General features: G+C 44.2%; 1 protein-coding gene across 1 annotated transcript in view; it reads left to right on the forward strand.

The window, feature by feature from the left end:
* The first annotated feature begins 277 nt into the window (after positions 1-277).
* The window catches only part of LOC122934335 (gastrula zinc finger protein XlCGF57.1-like), a 28,529-nt gene continuing 12,872 nt past the window's right edge, over positions 278-15,934 (forward strand). The window contains exons 1-6 of the mRNA XM_044289732.1: positions 278-351; positions 4,211-4,360; positions 4,480-4,659; positions 4,735-4,858; positions 4,943-5,028; positions 6,008-6,110. Coding sequence (XP_044145667.1) covers positions 4,283-4,360; positions 4,480-4,659; positions 4,735-4,858; positions 4,943-5,028; positions 6,008-6,110 — 571 coding nt within the window. The 5' untranslated portion in view covers positions 278-351; positions 4,211-4,282. The remainder of the gene's footprint in view (positions 352-4,210; positions 4,361-4,479; positions 4,660-4,734; positions 4,859-4,942; positions 5,029-6,007; positions 6,111-15,934) is intronic.

The raw sequence follows: 15,934 nt of genomic DNA on the forward strand, positions 1-15,934 counted from the left end.
CCATACATTAGAGGCTTTTTCTATTTGGAGGAGGCTAAAAAGACCTTTCGTGATGTCACGACCACGTGATCCTGCGTGGGAGGAGTCCGTTTCCAGGCCATTCAGCTGGAGGAGGTAAAGAACCTGTGATGACATCACGGCCATGTGATCCTGTATGGGCGAGGTCAAGAAGATCACATGACCATGTGCTGCCGTGCTGGTTGGATAGTGACTAGAATAGAGTCGCTGCTGGTAGGTGTGATGTCACCTGAGGAGGTGGAGACTGGTGGTCTAATGGGCGGGGCCTCTTTATAACAACTCGAGTCCAGTCTGCCTCCCCCATACATGCCGTGTACAGAGGTGCAGGTGGAGGTATGTGTGGAGTCGCCGCCATTTTCTGTCATTAACCCCTTCACTACCTGCTCGCGAATTACCTCCTTTTCCTTATTAACACCAGGAGGCGGTTGAAGGGGTTCTCCGAGCACAGCCCTCCCGGAGTGTTACCTCTATGCTGTACAGTGACTTATACCACAGCCGTGATCTCTGTGCTGTATGGCGGTATTATTTCTGTACTGTGTGATGGACTTATATAAGGGGCCACATGACCCTGAGGCTGGTCCTGCTCCTGTGTGTGTCCTCCTGCCCCTTACCCCATCCTAGTGGTGGTCCCAGCCCTTCTGTACCTTGCTGCCTCCATTACAGTGCCTGCGTTACAGTGTGTCAGCGCAACCTGCTGACTGTCTCCATCTAACATAAGCTTTCCCAGGGTGAGATCCACCTGAAGCTGCTCAATTCTTTCTGGGATCTGTCGGGGCCGTACTCTGTGAGAGAATGCTTCTTTCTGACCAGTGGTAATAGGACCTCCTACCCGAAATGTCCAGCAGATTCCTGGGAAAAGGGGGGATCTTCTGGACTGGCCTCTTCCTTTCCTGGGTTCGTGATGTCACCGTTCATCGGTCACATGGTCTAGGTGCAGCTCAGCCCCATTGAAGTCAATGTCACTGACCTGCAGTATCAAGTACAGCCGCTATACAATGTGCGGCGCAACGCATGATAAGGGTCCGGGAGGCCACGGTGCTCACCAGTGATGGCCAGTCCCCAGTGCCATCGGGCTCCGTTTCCCCCCCAGTGCCATCGGGCTCCGTTTCCCCCCCAGTGCCATCAGGCTCTGTAAACCCCCCCCCCCCCCCCCCCCCCCCCCGTGCCATCGGGCTCTGTCCCCCCCCCCCCCCCCCCGTGCCATCGGGCTCCGGGCAAAATGGTACTAATACAAACTACAGCTCGAGCTCGTCCCACAAAAAATTAGCCCTCACTCAGCTCTATAGATAGAAAAATCTAAAAGTTATGGCTGTCAGAATACGGCGATGCAAAATAAATTGTTTTTATGGTTTAAAGTAGTAGAACATAATAGAAACTATATAAATTTGGTATGCTGGAAAAACAAAATCCAAAAATGGCTGAATTGCAGTTTTCTTTCAAGTTAACATCACAGAATTTTTTAGCCCATTTTACAATACAGGATATAGTAAATTAAATGATAATGAAAAAATCCAACATAAAATAAGCCCTCACATGGATATGGGAATGGAAAATTGAAAAAGTTATTATTCTTGGAAATTGAGGAGGAAAAAATGAAAATGCTAAAACAAAACTTGTTTTCCTAAGGGGGTTAATATCCACACAGGTCCCATATATCCTCACCACGTCCCTATTTACCCGGCCACCTTCTTAGTCTCCGCTATTTTATTGAAACTCCATACTTTAAATTTCTTAATTTTTTTTTCCTTTTTAAAGTATGTTATAACACTGTTGATAGATGAGAATATGAGAACTTCATTACCGGGCCTGCGCTTTGCTGCTTGGTCTAAATAATTTGTGGGCACTTCCGGATCACGTGCCTACATTCGGCACCTCATCATAGCCCGGCTACAAACCGCGATGTGTATTCGCATTCGCAGTCAAGCAGCTTTGGGTGTTGACTGCTCACAGCGCCAGAGGCTGCCTGACTTCACATGCACAACCCAAGTAGATTGCAGGCTGTAGCCAGGCCTGGATCATGTGCCGGAATGTGATCCCGGAAGTGCCCACAAACATTTTAGACCGGGGAGCGCAGTGCTGGCCCAGTAAGAAAATTCTCATCATCATCTACAATAGCGTTATCACGCACATCAACTGGAGCAAAAAAAAAAAACATGGATAACCCCCTTTAAATCTCCCACCTCCATTGCCAATGCTCCCAGGGTTTCTTGAGTCTCTCTTAATATCACTGCAATGACAACCTGGGTTACAGCGGTGATGCCAGTATGTATGTGGTGATTATTGTGGCCTATTATAATCTATGAGATCACACGCCGTAATTACTGGAAATATTTTATTGCCTTTCAACAATACAGAGCACTCAAGGTGCAAACACCAAAAGTGGTCAATCTGTGTACATCTCATCACTCCATGATAATCCCTCAAAATATATCTATATATATATATTTTTAACTCCAACTGCTAGTCCTCGATTTATCTCATAATCCTGTGTTCAAGAAAGACGCTTCTCCTCTGTAAAGTATGGGTACACAGTTCAGCCCAAACTCCCCTCAAAGATTCTGTCGCAAATTGACTCCAGTAGAACAATTACAGGAAGGTGTCTGAGATATGTTTTTGAAGTTTACAGCTACAGAGGAGAGTGAGCGTGGTTCTTAAACACACCAAAGGCGTTATCGTGAAGTGGTGAGATGCAATTGAATTGATGGCTCCCCTGTTTTATTAACTGAATAAAGACCGTTGAAGTTTGCACCTTGAGTTCTTTATATGTTCTTCAACATTGAAATTTCAACACCAAGGACAAGCCGTAAGGTTCTGCAAATCGAAGAAGTAGCAGTTGGAGCCAAGATCTGCAATTGATAAAAGTTTCAAGCACCTAGCTCCAATCTGGTCATGTGGGGGAGGGGGCCATGCCTCCTGTTCATCAACATGCCAGTTATCGACTCTTCTAAACTGAGAGGGAGAGAATCTTTGAACTGAAAGACCTTGGTTTATCACGAGGTGTCAGCAGTGGTCAATGTTTTGTGTCCTGGTCGGGAGAAAAATGATAAACTGGAATGACCACAAGAGGCAAACCTCAGCATGGATGGTTCGTCTGGTTAGAAGAAGAAATTATGAAAAGTGAAATTGGACATCACATTCCAAGCCTAGGGCGGCAAACAATGTCAACACAAACCATCAGAAGGCATTCGCACAACATTTGGACTATGAGCTAGATGTCCAGCTACAGATGTCCATTGACCTCACGCCACCACTTACAAAGGCTATCATGGAGGCTCAAATAGAGATCTGTCTTCTTCAGCAATGAGTCCTGCTTTTATCTCTGATGTAGTGATAGCAAGAAATTGGTCTGGAGACCACGTGGGCAACGTCATAAAGAGGCCTTCAAAAGGGAATGTCTCACTGGTTCTACTCCCAGGATTATGGTGTGGGGTGGCATAATGTATGGTACCCAGACCACTCCATTTCTTCAAAGTGTCCCAGGTACCTTTTTTTCAACAAGACATGTTGCCTATGCTACTGTGAGCAGACTGCATGACCTAAACATGCAACCATAGCCTGTAGCAACTCCGTACTTGTCTCCCATTGCGAACATCTGGGACGTCAGTGGCCTGCAATTGAAAATGGAGCTGCCAGCAGTGTATTTTCATGATTTGCGTGCCCACTGCCCAAGTGCATTCACCATGGCAGAACATTAATCTGACAACTATCAATAACCTCAATGATAGCATGACAAGACAAGTATTTATGTGTTTGGTGCTCATACTCAATACTAAATAAATCAAGGTGTTTCGAATATTTTGTTTCCATTATTTTAGGACGGTGGGATCAAGACCAATGTTATTCACTTGTCAAGTGCAAGTTTTATTATTGAGATGTATCTGATGACGAAACCTCTTTAAATCTTGAGATTCCAACTGATAGGACTAGGGTAGTCTGAGCTGTAGATTTATAAAATGATCTATCCGATTACAGCTTTATACTGGCATTTCCACTGTGACCTGCAATTGTCTATAGTGGTAATATGAAGGTGTGACATGCTTTGGCCTAAAACATAATGGAACTGACTTGATAAGATATTGAACATCTACACTTTATTATCTCCTGCAATGTTTCCTTTTATTATCTCCAGTAATTGTATTTTTATATGGTATTTTGTATGATTTTTACGTTGGCTCATCTTATCTCCATTCAGGTGGCTACCATATAGGATCTGCGCAGTGGATATCTTCTATATCAGATCATTTTCCTCATTGACCCGTCAAGGATGGATAGGGACAGGAACAGGATGGCAGAGAGTATAATAAATCTCACCCTAGAGATCCTCTTCCAGGTTACTGGAGAGGTGAGAGATTCTGATGTCACATTACATCATCTTATGCTACTAACAGATGGACATGACTGGAGAGGTGAGGAACTCTGGAAATGTATGGAGTGATATTTATTACTGTCTCCATAACTTAGGAATACACAGTAGTGAAGAAGACCTCTAGTGAGCATTGTCAGGCCCCTGTGTTTGAAGGATGGGGAAGAACCTGGGGCACAAAATCTGGGCGAACACCTCGCCTCATGATACATGGGAAGCTCAACAAAGAGGAGATCCTGGAACTCACCAATAAGATATTTGCGCTGCTGACTGGAGAGGTGACATTGCTGGGAATACTGGGACATTATACAGTAACACTGATGTCTGGGTAATGACTATCATTCTGTTGTCAGGTTCCTATAAGGTGTCAGGATGTCGCTGTCTATTTCTCCATGGAGGAGAGGGAGTATTTAGAAGAACACAAAGATATGTACAAGGATGTCATGATGGAGGATCACCAACCCCTCACATCATCAGGTAATTGACATGACTAAAACCTTCAGGACCTCTCATTATTTGTATGTGAAGAATGGATTCAGTCACTGTATGTCTTTCCTACAGTTAGATCCAGTAAGAGAACAAGACCAGACAGATATCCTAGCCCTTTTCTTCCACAGTATGGTTCTGAAGAACATCACAATGATCAGGTAGATGGAGATAAGGTCTCATTAAATGTTCCCTATGATCTGTGAAGGTCTTGTGTTAGTCTTGTTTTATCCAACAGTATTTTATGTTTTATAATTGTATAATTAGAAAGGTGGAGATAATAGGAATACAGCTGACCTTAGACATTACATGTTGTCTGGATCTTCTCACAGTTTTCTGGCTATAGAGACTGCTGGTTGGAATAAGGAACCAACAAGTTGGATATATACAAGAGACCGGCAGATATTTTGGTCAGAAAATGAAACTCAGCAGATGTGGATCCATTATGTCTTTTGAACAGATTCGACTTGGAGCTACTCCTGAGGTCTTCAACCTTTATTTCCCATATGTTTCTAGACTGTACTGCAGGGAATCAACCAGGCAGCTACCTCTTGAGGTCATTTCTGTATGAGTTTCAAGAGACACCAAGTGATCAGACACAACCGTAGGAAGGACAAGGTCAGGACAGGCAGAGTACATGACCGATTAACAGTCCGATGTCATGACAGGCAGCTCGGTGGTCAGGCAGCTCGGTGGTCAGGCAGCAAAGGGTGATATCCAGAAGTCATGTAAAAGTATGGCATTCTAGAACCTATTGCTCAGGCACTTCCCCAAGGCTGGGAGAGATTAGGGGGCATGCAGGCCCTTTAAGAGCCAGAGAGAGATTGTGTGTGGAAGCAGGCCTCAGCCTGTGTGGAAGGACAGCATTATTTCGGCAGCCGGGACCACTGGGCATAGAGAGAGGGACACCAGTAGGAATGGATCATTGGAAAACTGAAGTTATGGAGCAGGTGAGCTAGGCAGCAGGTGTACCCATCAGCAGGAAAGAGAGGAGTTGTAGGCCCAGATCACCACCATAGCAGATAACTCTGCAGTCATTTCATCACTTTTTGTCATGGTAATTAATGATATTTTCTGGTTTCAAGTAAAATGGCTTCTCCATCAGTCTGCTGACTTTTTTTTACAATATTTGTTTCACAGCTTTTGAATCCAGGCAAATATCTGAACAATATTAAGGCTGAAGATACATATGTGAGGGATGATGAGCAGATCACAGAAGACATTCTTGCAGATAACCACCCAGGTGAGTAGTAACCACTACATAAAGCAGAGAAGACTCACAGATTCTGCTCCTTCACTGGCTACTGATTACTCCTTGTATAGTCAGGTAGTGGTGGCAGTTTGCTGGGCACTTGCTTTCTGACAGGTTTCCCTTTGCTAGCACACAGTTGATGCCAATTGGTATCCCACAATATTGATCAGAAAACTGGTGTTATCACCTATTTTTCTATCTTCTATAAACCCTTTTTAGTAGTACTTAGAGGCTTCATTTACATTTCTGTAACAGTAGCCCACTCGCCCCTACAAAACTTTCCAACTTGTATGATGGCACTTGAGTCTGATGTTTCTTGAGGAAAGCCAGACCTTGCCCCCAAGAGAAATTTGAGGTGGAGCCCCGTGCCTGCGTTCAGTGAACTTCTTCATGCGAGTGGAGGACTGTAGAAGGGATGTTTAAGCTGCTGCAACTCCAGAGGTGACAGGTAACAGAAGATGGCCATAAACTACGAAAAAAGGGGTCTGAATGGAAGAATCACTAGGAAAGTTGTAAGAAAAGTTTGCCATGGGAACAAAGTGATTCAGTCATAATGATAGATCTGATTAATACGCTGCACCTGATTCCTGGACTGTGGGTAACAGGCTGAGAAAAAGTCCAGTTTTATTTCCAATAGCTTGCAGATGGCTCTCCAGGGCTTTTTTTCTCAGAGAAAAGGTGGTGGAACTCCCCCCTCCCCTGACACCGCCCCTTTAGAGAATAGGGATGCAAGTAAAATTTGGGGAGGCTAGAAAAGTCCAGCCCAGCAAAGAAACCCCCCAGATGGGGATGGCACTGTTAATGGGGGATCTGGGGATGGCACTGTTAATGGGGGATCTGGGGAAGGCATCCACAGATCCCCATCCTATAACAGTGCCATCCACAGACCCCCCACCCACCCCTCTAACAGTGCCATCCACAGACCCTCCACCCCCCCCCTTAACAGTGCCATCCACAGACCCCCCACCCCCTTAACAGTGCCATCCACAGACCCCCACCCCCTTAACAGTGCCATCCACAGACCCCCCACCCACCCACCCCATAACAGTGCCATCCACAGACCCCCCCCACCCACCCCATAACAGTGCCATCCACAGACCCCCCACCCACCCCTCTAACAGTGCCATCCACAGACCCCCCACCCACCCCTCTAACAGTGCCATCCACAGACCCCCCACCCCCTTAACAGTGCCATCCACAGACCCCCACCCCCTTAACAGTGCCATCCACAGACCCCCCACCCACCCACCCCATAACAGTGCCATCCACAGACCCCCCCCACCCACCCCATAACAGTGCCATCCACAGACCCCCCACCCACCCCTCTAACAGTGCCATCCACAGACCCCCCACCCCCTTAACAGTGCCATCCACAGACCCCCACCCCCTTAACAGTGCCATCCACAGACCCCCCCCCCACCCACCCCATAACAGTGCCATCCACAGACCCCCCCCCACCCACCCCATAACAGTGCCATCCACAGACCCCCCCCCCACCCACCCCATAACAGTGCCATCCACAGACCCCCCCCCCCACCCACCCCATAACAGTGCCATCCACAGACCCCCCCCCCACCCACCCCATAACAGTGCCATCCACAGACCCCCCCCCCCACCCACCCCATAACAGTGCCATCCACAGACCCCCCCCCCACCCACCCACCCCATAACAGTGCCATCCACAGACCCCCCCCATCCACCCCATAACAGTGCCATCCACAGACCCCACCACCCACCCCATAACAGTGCCATCCACAGTCTCTCCCCCCCCCCCCCCCCCCACCCCATAACGGTGTCATCCACAGACCCCCCATTGCCGCTCCAGTACAGTTATAAAATGTGTAATTCAATTAATAATGATTCATGCTGCCCCCTCTGTAGTATAACATTCACTATATCCTACTCACAGGGCTACTGTTATATCGTAATGCAGGCCGGCCGGGCAGACGAGCGGCAGCGTCACTCAATGACGTCACGTGCCTGCGCCGCCTGCTTCATTCATAAAGTAGGCCGGGCAGGCACGTGACGTCAGTCAGTCACGCTGCCGCTCGTCTGCCCGGCCGGCCTGCATTACGATATAACAGTAGCCCTGTGAGTAGGATATAGTGAATGTTATACTACAGAGGGGGCAGCATGAATCATTATTAATTGAATTACACATTTTATAACTGTACTGGAGCAGCGGGGCCGGAGCACAGTGAAAGCATTGGCCCCCAGCTCCGCCTCCCAGTCCCTCCCCGCTGATACATCGCAGCCTGCGATGCTGGAGCATGGCAGGCTGCGATGTGAAAAGGTGGCAGAACGCCGTTCCGGTGCGTTCCGCCAGAAAACAAGCCCTGGTTCTCCAAAACTTAGAGGTGAACTGTACTCCCCAGTCAAAAACAATGGGCAAGGACAACCCATGAAGCTTGAAAAATTTGTTCCACAAATTACTTGAATGGCGAATTGACTGGCAGATGGGAGAACAGGCAGAGGCATGAAGTGGGCTACTTTTGAAAATCAATCACCTACCATCCATTACTGTGCAACCAGAAGAAGGCAATTGAGTGATAAAATCCATGATGATATGCTGCCACAGAACCTCAGGCTCAGGCAGTGGAAGAAAGTAGTCCTTCAGGTTTTTGTTTCAGAGACTTGTTCTGGACACAAGTAGGGCAGGTGGCAACAACTTCTCACACATCTGTAGAAATGTCAGGGAATCAGATTAATAGTATTGTGAAGACCAGAGTGACCAGTAACTTTGGAGCAATGTCCTCTGAGTAGGACCCTCTTCCTCTTGGCCACAGGGACAAAACGACTTGCCGGCGGAATGTCTTTTAGCTGTTTAGGAGTGACTGGTATGATGCTGACAGGATCTATGATGTGATGGGGCTCAATAATCAGTGTCAAAGAAGCGGGATAGGGCATCTACCTTGGTATTTTTGTCAAGGTGAGACTTAGCGCTGACTGGAAATAAGTTAGGTTCTTAATGTTGATGTAAATGAGGACACGGTGGCAGGCACTGTCCAGCAAATGATGCCATTCTTCAAGGACTAATTTGATTGCGAGCAGCTCCCTGTCACAAATGGAATCATTTTGTTTGGCCGAAGCATCTTGCCGTAAATTCTATTTTGAGTAAGGATGGTCTCTGCACCCATGGATGCATTCACCTCATGAAAGAACTATTTTGTGACATTAAGGCAGTGCAATATCATGGTATATGAGAATGCCCGTCTCAGGGACTGGGAGGCAATTTCTGCTTCACATGTCCACTCGTGGCATTCACCCCCTTCCATGTCTGACTTGAATTTGGGGAGATATGGCTAAAAAATTGAATGGATTGTCTGTAATAATTTACAAAACCCAGGAATTATTGAATAGCCTGCAGACTTGTAGGACAAGGCCAATTCAGCACAGCAGACAACTTCTGGGGATCCATCTCTATGTCTCTTTTAGATATAATGTAGCCCACAAAGGGAAGTTTCTTCAAAGATGCACATTTCAAACTTAAAGTGAAGTAAGTTCTCTCTCACGTGCTGATATATATATATATATATATATATATATATATATATATATATATATATATATATATATATATATATATATATATATATATATATATATATATATATATATTCTTTATCTCCATCTCCAGTGTGAAGTCTGGTCAAGAGAATATATCAATATGTCATTCAAGGAGACCAATACCATACATTAGTCACAAATTCTTGAAAAAAAAAACACTGGAGCTTTACGAAGAGCAGAAGGCATGACTGGATATTCCTAGGGACCATCTTGAGTATTGAAGGGAACCTGTCATCAACTTTTATGCTATATTCAAATCCAGCCGACACTCACCCACGGCGTTAACGCTGCAAACAGGAAGGAGCGGACTCCACATAAAGCATTTGAAAGAATCCCGGCAACCGTGTCTTGCTTCTAAGTATATTCCTTTTATTCTATTGTCCTAATTCATCCAATATGATGCGTTTCGGCACAAAGCCTTTATCAATAATACTTAATCAAGACAAACACATTACTTATATAACAAAGTCAATTAAAACACAAGTGACGTCAGACGCCCAGCTACCAGCGGTATCCGGATCAGCACGAATCAACATCCAGGTTTCACTTCATACAAAACATAAGCAGGTAAATAAAGGATACTATGCTATCCATTGAGAAGATCAACGGGACAATGAAGTCTATAAAAAATTATATAAAGAATGACCAATCGGTGATCTAGAATATCAACAAAATATTCCCTACAAACGTGCAATCTCATATTCGCGATTTAAACCTCTGCGATGCATCGTGTTCAAGGTGTGAATCCAGTAAGCCTCTCTACGTAACAGCTTCTTGATATCTCCCCCTCTTTTTGGTCTCTATTTGTTCAGGCACCTGAAATCTCAGCTGTGACACTGTACGTCTACATTTACCAAAATGATAGGGCAATGGAAATCGTAGGATTTTTGTTCTTATAGTGGATTTATGTTTCCTTATTCTATCTTTTACAACTTGCATTGTTTCCCCTATATACGCCAGACCACAAGGACATTTTATCATATAAATAACATTTGTGGATTCACATGTGTAAAACCCTTTCACCTTAAAAGTTTGTCCCGTGTGGGGATGGTGAAATTCTGAACCTTTAATAATGTGAGAACATTGGAAACAATGGAGGCACGGAAAGGTGCCTTTTCTCACTGTTCCAAATGTGCTTTGTTTCATTGTTTCCTTCGGGCTACCCAGATCTGCATGTCTTAATTTATCCCTAAAACTAGGGTTCTTTTTATTGCAGATCAAGGGAGGATTTCTAAATAGTCGGTACTAGTCCATACATTCTAATAATGTATGGAGACGAATCTCCGTACAGTATTTTTCCAAAATTTTAATTAAGCGACTTCGGATTAAGCATCTGAAGCTCGCTTCGCTCAACTCTAGCAGTCATCCATTCATCAACTTCTCGTATCCAGATAAAATTATAAGCTCCTCTGATGGAGATGTTGGATAAGATGAACATTGCTGGAAGCCAGGATCCCGCTGACTCAATTACCATGTCCAGAAGATTCTTGAAAAAAGCACTTGCCAAGACACTGGCACAGATTGCCACAGACTATTTTGATATCAAGCAGGTTATTTGCAACACGGGCAACAGCGTAGAAGCCCTGGAACAGACCCACCAGAAGATTCAAATCAATGCAGTTCAGTGGAGCACTGGAGTGCTCCTTTATCAACAACTCTGCTGCTTCTGAAGAAAGTACAAGCAGGAGGAGAAATATCTGGATAACAGGCCTGTCTGAGACTTACCAGAGAGACTCAATCCCAATCACAATGAGTCGTATTTTCACAGATCTGCTTGGGCCTGACTGAGCTGTCTCTATTGTTGAAAAGCGAAATTCACAGAGCTCTACGTCCTAAGCCGGCAGTGGAAGAACGTCAGACATTGTTTATGAGATACTCGGCTACATGGACGCAGCAGCCATCTTAACAGCCTCTAGAGCACTTCAGGAGTTCTCGTATTTGTGAATACTTGGCTTACCTCTACCCTGCTTAGACGCAGGTAACTGAAGCCTCTCACCCTCATCTAAGGGTGACCGGTTTCCCATACCGCTAGCTATCCCCTTTTGAATTGACCATATGCTCTCCTGACAAGTAGCTCTCGGTCAAGCATCTATAGGATCTGATACTGGTTTGGGAAAATCTGAAAATGGCCCCGCTGGAAATCAAATCTTGGCTTCCCATGCTATAAGAAGATACCTTCCCACCTCTACCTTCCTGGGCAGTCGCACATAAAAAGAAGTCTCTTAGGTTCTTATTGTGAGAGGGTACATTTGGACACTATTGTGAGTGAAGCTTCTCATTCGGACAGTACTGTGGTTAACTAATTATGACTGTCTCTCTGTCCATCCTGTATTTATACCATTTTCTACACCTAAAACGGGTGTAGAAAAGGATAAATGAGACAGACCTGCCCCCTTCCCACATCACATCCTCTTTTTTTTTTTTTTTTTTAGACCTGGCATGAGCGGGGAAAAGTCGCAGATTGCTGCGCAAATAACCTTTGCACTGTAATCTGCAACAAATATGTCAGAAAATTGGCATATATCTGATTAGAAATGACCCCATGCGCCTAGTTTGAGCTCTGTTTCTAGAGTTAGTATAGGGTTCCATAAGAAATTCAATTTTCAATATAAACGGTACCTTTTGCTTAAAGGTTTAGCATTAGACAGAAGCTTACAGTCTGTAACTTCAATATTCCTAACAGTCAAACAGCTAAATGGTTGCCTTGGGTAAGATATGTTTGCCTTTAATGAAGACCTTACTATTTTAGGAGGAGATTTTAATATGACTCTGGACCTTTATTAGACTCCACCTCCCTAGACATATTTCCTAAATATTTCTCCGCTCCCTGCGTAAAACCCTCTCCGCACTCCACCAGATTGATGTCTTGCATGCTTTACATGTGCATACCAAGGACTACACTTTATTTTTGAATCCCCATAGATTGTATCAACATCTAGACTGCTTATTGCTTACTGACAGACACATCTGCCAGGTCAACTTAGCCAACATTGGCAACTTTCCTACATCAGGTCATGCCCTAGTGTATTTCTCTTTCTCCCTACTGGGTGTCCACCCCGGTGAACGGACCTTGAAGCCTAATGAGTCCCTTCTAGACTCTACTGAGTCTGTGATATATTTGACAGATAAATAACAGTTTTATTTTCGCTCTAATGCAACTCCTAATGTTTCCCGCAAATACTATGGGAGGCCCATAAAATGTATGTAAGGGGTGAGCTTATAGCACTGGGTGCACATGTACGTAAACAACGATCTAAGCAGATCTCCTCCCTGCTTTCGCAAATGGCCAAACTAAAACACAGACACAAACGGTCCCTGGCTCTTGAAGACCAGATAAGACTGGCCATTAAGACATGGTCTTCAGGCCATGCTAAACGTTAATGCAGCACAATCTTACTTACTCATTAAGCATAAATGTTTCACTCATGGAGATAAAAGTGGGAGGGTCAGGTCACTTTTGTCAAGAAAGCCAGGGACTGGGCTTGGATAACCAGCATTCGTGATGCTAAAAACAAGATCCATATGCACTTTGATTCTATTGCCAAAGCTTTTTTAAACCTTTTATAGTGATTTGCTATAATATTCGTCCCACTGAAAATATCACTCAGATCCAAGAGAGTTTTGTAAATGCAAGCTTTTTTGGATAAATTAACACACTCTCCTTTCTGACTGCTGATGAGAATATTTCTCTCTCAAAACCAGTCACTTTGGGGGAGAAAAACGTGTTATTAGAACAAAAACTTTAGGGAAATATCCAGGGCCTGTTGGATTTTCAATTGCCCCATTATAAGAAATTCTTACCCACTTTAGCCCCTTGCTTGATGTCCCTGTTTAATACCTTTCTTACTGGCAGTAGTCAAGATTTCACACACTACAAGCTACCATCCCTGTCATTGCGAAAGAGTGCAAAGACTCCTCAGCATGTAGCAGCTACAGTATAATTTCATTACTCAACATAGACATAAAGCTCTGGGCAAAGATTGGCCAACTTTGTTCCCAAATTAATACATCGCGACCAGACTGGGTTTGTCAAGGGGAGAGAAGGAAGAGACAACTTTGAGTCCTACAAATTATACAATATGCAGTCAGATCGTAGAATCGACTTGCTATTTATGAAGCGTGCCCTTATGAAATTTTGACTCTCACCACAACTCATTGAAGCAATATTCTCATTGTACACTGCCCACATGCCAGGGTCCAGGTTAATGGAACATTGTCTTCCACCTTCAGGATCTGCTATGGTACCCACCAGGGATATTCTTTTTATCCTCGCTTTGGAGTCACTTAGTTAGGCAATCAGACAGAACCCCTATATTACAGAAGTTAATATTTAGGGCGGAGACTTATCTTGACTAGCTCCTTTCCTGGAGCGATTGGAGGTATTCAAAACTTTTGGAGATCTGTCTAAATTTAAAATAAACAATACCAAATGTTAGGCCCTTGCAATTAATGTTCCTTGCCACTTCAAATTGGCCCTGCAAAGAGTTTATCCCTTTGGCAGGGCTCAGAGCCATATTAAATTTCTAGGAGCTGTAATAATTGTTAGGACTAGCGATATCTTATACACCTCAAACAGATACAAACCCAACTCGCAAAGTTAGATTTAGCAATGGTTTCCTGGATGGGCAGGAAAAACTTTGTATATCCTGCTAAGATTTTTGTACTTGCCATAACACAAACTGCTCCTATTTTCCCATCGTCTTTGTTCTTACGAGTGACTTGCAGACTATTTTCTGCATTTCTGTAAAAGATGCAGGCCCAGGCTCTCTTACAAGCTCTTAGCCCTCTTAAAGTACTTAGGTGGTTTTGGTTTACCTGATTTTGCACGTTATTATTATTCTGTGCACTTACGCAATTAAGCAGAACTCCTCAGCCCCAACTGTACTAACATCTGGAAGCAGATGGCTCTACAAGATCTGTCAGAGTCTGACCTGGCTGCTTTATGGGGAGCTTCGCATGTCACTACTCTGAATCCAGGTACCAGTCCTTTGTTGAAGGGCTTGGTACATTTCTGGAAGCAATTCCACATGCTGCAGTCTCAGTATATTTCCCTCTTCACGAATGCCTGTTTATCTATTCCACTACTGTCTTCAGAGTTTGCAGACCACACCAGGGTCTGGACTGAAGGGCATCAAGATAAGGACCCTTTTGAAAACAGGACAACTTGCCTTCACTTACTGATATTAGGGATACATATACATCACAAAATTGGACGGTATTGAACTACGCTCGCTTTACTAAATTATCCCAGGTGTTTTTGAAAGTTTTTCCTACCTGGTCGCAACAGTCATGGTTTTGAATGATCATTACTTTGCCTACCTTTCACAGACATCTTGTAGCACTTATTCACTCCAAACTAGCTTCAGTATTCGATTCCACAAAGACCCCATACCTAACCGCGGGAGAAACAGATTTTGGAATATCCCCTACATCAAATGAGATCAAACCTATTCTATACACCTCCCATGGCAGTTGCAGATGTATTAGAATCCAAGAGAATTCATTTTGAGCTTCTCAGACAATGGTACCATTCACCAGATGTGGTCTCTGCACTGTATGCCCTCTCCCCAAATGTGTGTTGGACGTTCGACAATCCCTTTGCTTATTGTTCCATGTTTGGGCGCACAGGAGGGCTCAGAAGAGAAGGGGCACTATATGGCTTTTGGATGGTAGCTTTCACTTAAAACAATTTCAGGTACCATGTTGCATTTAAAGACCCCATGAAGCACCTCTACAGTAAATACCTCAAAAAAGTGTCCCCATTTTGGAAACTATACCCCCCATGGAATTTTCCAAGGATGTAGTGAGCACTTTTGCTTCACAGGCGCTGTGAAAACGAAAAATTACATGTTTTACAAGAAAATGTCACTTTAGGTGAATTTTTTCATTTTCACAAGGGTTAACAGGAAAAAAGAACCCCACATATTGTTACCCATTTACAGCCACACCCCACATATCGTATAATTGTAACCTAATGTGAATTCAAAAGATTTGAGAATGAATAAGCTTATGCAGGCTAAGTGAATAAATATATTTACTAAGTTTGATTAAATATTAAAATCGCATACAGAACAGTAAAAAGTAAATTACTGGCAATACAATGTGTTGGGACTCCAATCACCAATTCTTAGCACATGGACGACACCCCAGGGTGTTCAAGAGAGAGGGCAATCAATACTTACATCTTAACTAGAATGAAATCTTCAATGGAGTGCCCTGAATGCATGTGTGTCACAGATTTAAAACTT

Source organism: Bufo gargarizans, chromosome 4 (genome assembly GCF_014858855.1).
Source record: "Bufo gargarizans isolate SCDJY-AF-19 chromosome 4, ASM1485885v1, whole genome shotgun sequence".
Taxonomy (NCBI): domain Eukaryota; kingdom Metazoa; phylum Chordata; class Amphibia; order Anura; family Bufonidae; genus Bufo; species Bufo gargarizans.